The sequence below is a fragment of the Porites lutea genome, chromosome 12 (genome assembly GCF_958299795.1).
Source record: "Porites lutea chromosome 12, jaPorLute2.1, whole genome shotgun sequence".
In the NCBI taxonomy this organism is placed as follows: domain Eukaryota; kingdom Metazoa; phylum Cnidaria; class Anthozoa; order Scleractinia; family Poritidae; genus Porites; species Porites lutea.
The window spans coordinates 7,590,052-7,593,580 of NC_133212.1; the positions used below are offsets into that span (position 1 = coordinate 7,590,052).

The window sequence follows — 3,529 nt, forward strand, 5'->3', positions numbered from 1 at the left end:
CATAAAAATGCTAGGCTTGTTTTTAAGGGTGTTCTAGTGTCAATGTCAATTTGCCTTATTACCGTCTGTAGGCATAGTTATTTCAAGTTCTGCAATACATTTGAATCGTATACAATTCTTATTGTTAAAGCGTGTCCTTTGGAGTTTCCCATCGTTCCACTCTTACTGCGCTTCCGTTTGTTTGAAAAATATAACTGAACCATATCCAAGAGCACAACATCCTTTCTACAGTAACACAGAACTGGTATAATATTACGACTTTTTCCCGTTTACTGATGCTGTTTACCCCAAATCTGGTTTCTCCATTCACGAGAATTGCCTCCCACAGCTTGTTTTGGTGAATCAATTTGGTTTTCCCGCTGATAAATTGGCACCCTGTTGCGAAAAGAAGTGGCGTTTGGACATTGGTCCATGGTTTTTTAATGCGTCATAGGTAATAAATTAGTCTTTCGTTAAAAAATCAATTCTTTCGAAATCATTTTGTCAAAACCGTCACGAGATCGTTTCAACCGATCAAACCAGGATGATAACTTGTTGCATAATAAAGGTAAAGAGCCAAACGGAAAGAAGTGATGAAGAAAAGAAAAATTTTGAAACAAGACAATTATATTGGGTGCAGCTGCCGCTTCATCGCTTCATAAGCAATTACCCTTTTTTTTCGAGATTATTAACGTAAGTCATTTTAAATATATAAGACATCAGAATAAGTCAAACATATCTCTCCAACGGGAATAATCATCTAGTTTCTAACACAACGTGCGACATCGCTAGTCTTTTCTTTTTCTTGGCCGTTTTCGTTTTATTAACAGAAGCTTTTAAAAAACTGGATTTTTGTAGTTGTATGAGTCATTCTTTTCACCAATTTTGACAGGATATTTGACGTTTAGAGGTTAGGTTCAGACAACACATAGCCAGTGATAACTCGTTGTTACTTGAAATTCGGAATTAAATCTTTATGATTTATTTTTTGTTGTAAGATTTACAAAGTGTCACTTCTTTGATCGACCTTCCTTGGTTTACTAATTCCAGTCCGTAAAACCTCATGCGCCACTTAAATATCCAGGTATTGGTTTTCGCTGGTTTAGAATACAAGTCTGATTCTTTCTTCTTTCAGTCAAAAATGGCTTCAAGCACTGGGTCTCTATTTTTGGTCATATGGGGAATTCTTCTCCTTTCACGTTCTATGAGAGCAAAGGACAATCAACATGCAACACAGCTAATGTACATGTACAACATATTCATGGATAACGTCGCCATATTAGGGCACACTATTCGTTCTATGAATGTATCAAGTCAAGTTGATTGCTTCCGCCATTGTGCAAAGGTTTGTGGTTGTGTAGCATTTCAATTGACTGGGTGGAAATGTGAATTATTGGATGCAGATAAAGATGTCGTGGTTGGGGACCTGGTAACTAGACCAGGCACTGCTTTTTACACTATGAATCAGGATAGTATACAGGTAAGATTGTGTCATTGGTAGAAAAACAAGTAGAGCTACTAGGGAGTAATGAACTATAAATAATAATAAAATAAATATAAATAAATTTCTTTATTGAATATAGAAGTAAAAATACATACCTATATTTACATGTTCAATATCATAAGTTAAAAAGTGCCCCGAGCCTATCGCCAGACTTACGATTTGTAGCTTTGAGTTTGGTGACATGCAAAGGTATTCTGTGTTTTGTGATTATAAACTAGATTCGATTTCATGACAACAGCACGGCTTTATTGCGCTCCGTCGCTAAAGCAAGCAAAATTTGATGTAACAGACGCTGATTAAAAGAGGAATTCTCACTAAATTATTTCTGCTGCAAACTCAAAATTGTTAGCAAGATCAGTCATTGTTTTGTAGAAGTTTAATATTCACAACGAATCAGCCAGGTTATGTTTCTTGATGATTTTGTGGCCAAGGGATGATCGGAATCGCTCACTAAATTTGAGTGCAAAACGTTAGGTGTAAGAAGACAAATTTGCGTCCACAACTAAAACTTAATTCGTACATGCAAAAAGGTATCCTGTATGACTACACTTTAATTCTTATTATTTTAATTATATTGCCAGGTGAACCAAAGCTGTGTTAACGAATGCTGCAGATCAAGGCCCTGTCTTAACGGCAGAACCTGTGAGGAGAAATGCAGTGACGTCAGAGAACCTTATACTTGCACATGCTCAAAATATTACAAGGGAAAACGATGCGAGCAGTTTTATCTAGAAGTCAGGTCGTGCCAAGGTGTCAAGATATTTAGGCCGGGATCGCATTCCGGTGTTTACGAACTTGTTATAAGTGATAATAAAACCGTGCAGAGTTATTGTGACGTTACCTTTGAGGCTGGTAAAGCTTGGACGCTCATAGAATCGTTTTCGCTTTCATACAAAGACATATATAAGAACAAACCATTTTATCACGATTTTCCTCGAAACGAGAACAACTTCACATGGGACGACTTTAGGCTTTCATACCAAGCCTTGGTTAATATCCGGAATAACTCAACGCACTGGCGCGTGACCTGTACCTTCCCATCAGGCCTCAGTTATGCCGACTACGCACGCTCTTCGCTCAATGAAACAGATCTCCTAACGTTTGTCAATCAGGACAAATGCAAGAGGTATGAATATGTTTCAGTGCGAGGAATAAACTGTACGGATTGTAAAGGAATGTTGGTTCAAAGAGACAGTCAACACATGCATGCAGATTCTTACTGGAGCGGAAGAAATGGCTGTCAGTGGAATCCCGGGGCAGGAGCAATATCAGGAGAAGATAATTTCGGTTTTTATGCTGTTACAAATCCAAAACATAGGTGCACGGTAAACCCATCGTCTACTACACAGTGGTGGCTTGGGTCACAAGTATAAAACAGTGTGACAGTGTGTATTTATATAAATTGCCCAATGCTAACCTTTTAGCTAAACACCATTTGTCGTGAACAGTTTCATTAAAGCATATAGCAGTGATGGATCCAGGGGAGGCCCCCCCCCCCCCCCCCCCCAATTTTTGGCTCCAGCTGAGATGTGAAGGTCCAAAGATTTCTTAAATCCTGTTAGACTTCGTTTAAACAACCGGCCCTAAGACTCTAAATGCCTTTTAAGTACCCTGTAAATAAGTAAGGGATGCACTGATGGACTCTCAAAATCATATAGGCTTAAACAACTTTTAACCTTGCATGAAAATGTAACAGACTACCAACACTCCAGAAATGACTGTGTGTTGTTCACCCACTGTGTCGTCTCGTACACAGATTTAATTTCTTGCGATAGAGGCCGGAGTGTAAATATGGCAATTAATATCTATAAATAGTTTTGAGACCCTTTGTTCAGTGCCTTCCGTTCTTCCGTGGCTATCTAGTTACTTCAAGACCGTGAGTATTGGTCCGCTCCAGAAGATTGAAGCTCCGAAACCCCTCCCTGTAGAAAAGTGCTAGCAATAGTAGCCTGCAACGGTCTTAGTTAAACACGCAACGCTTTTTGTGAATGCTTAGTGTTCGATTACTACCTAGATGTGGACTTACAAATAAAACCAGTATTTTTA

The 3,529-nt window shown here is 38.6% G+C and overlaps 1 protein-coding gene across 1 annotated transcript; it reads left to right on the top strand.

The window, feature by feature from the left end:
- The first annotated feature begins 1,120 nt into the window (after positions 1–1,120).
- Positions 1,121–2,957, top strand: LOC140953651 (uncharacterized). The gene is made up of 2 exons (XM_073403066.1): positions 1,121–1,459; positions 2,065–2,957. The coding sequence occupies exons 1-2, from the start codon at positions 1,121–1,123 to the stop codon at positions 2,854–2,856; spliced, it is 1,131 nt and encodes a 376-aa protein (XP_073259167.1). The 3' UTR covers positions 2,857–2,957.
- Positions 2,958–3,529: the final 572 nt, after the last annotated feature.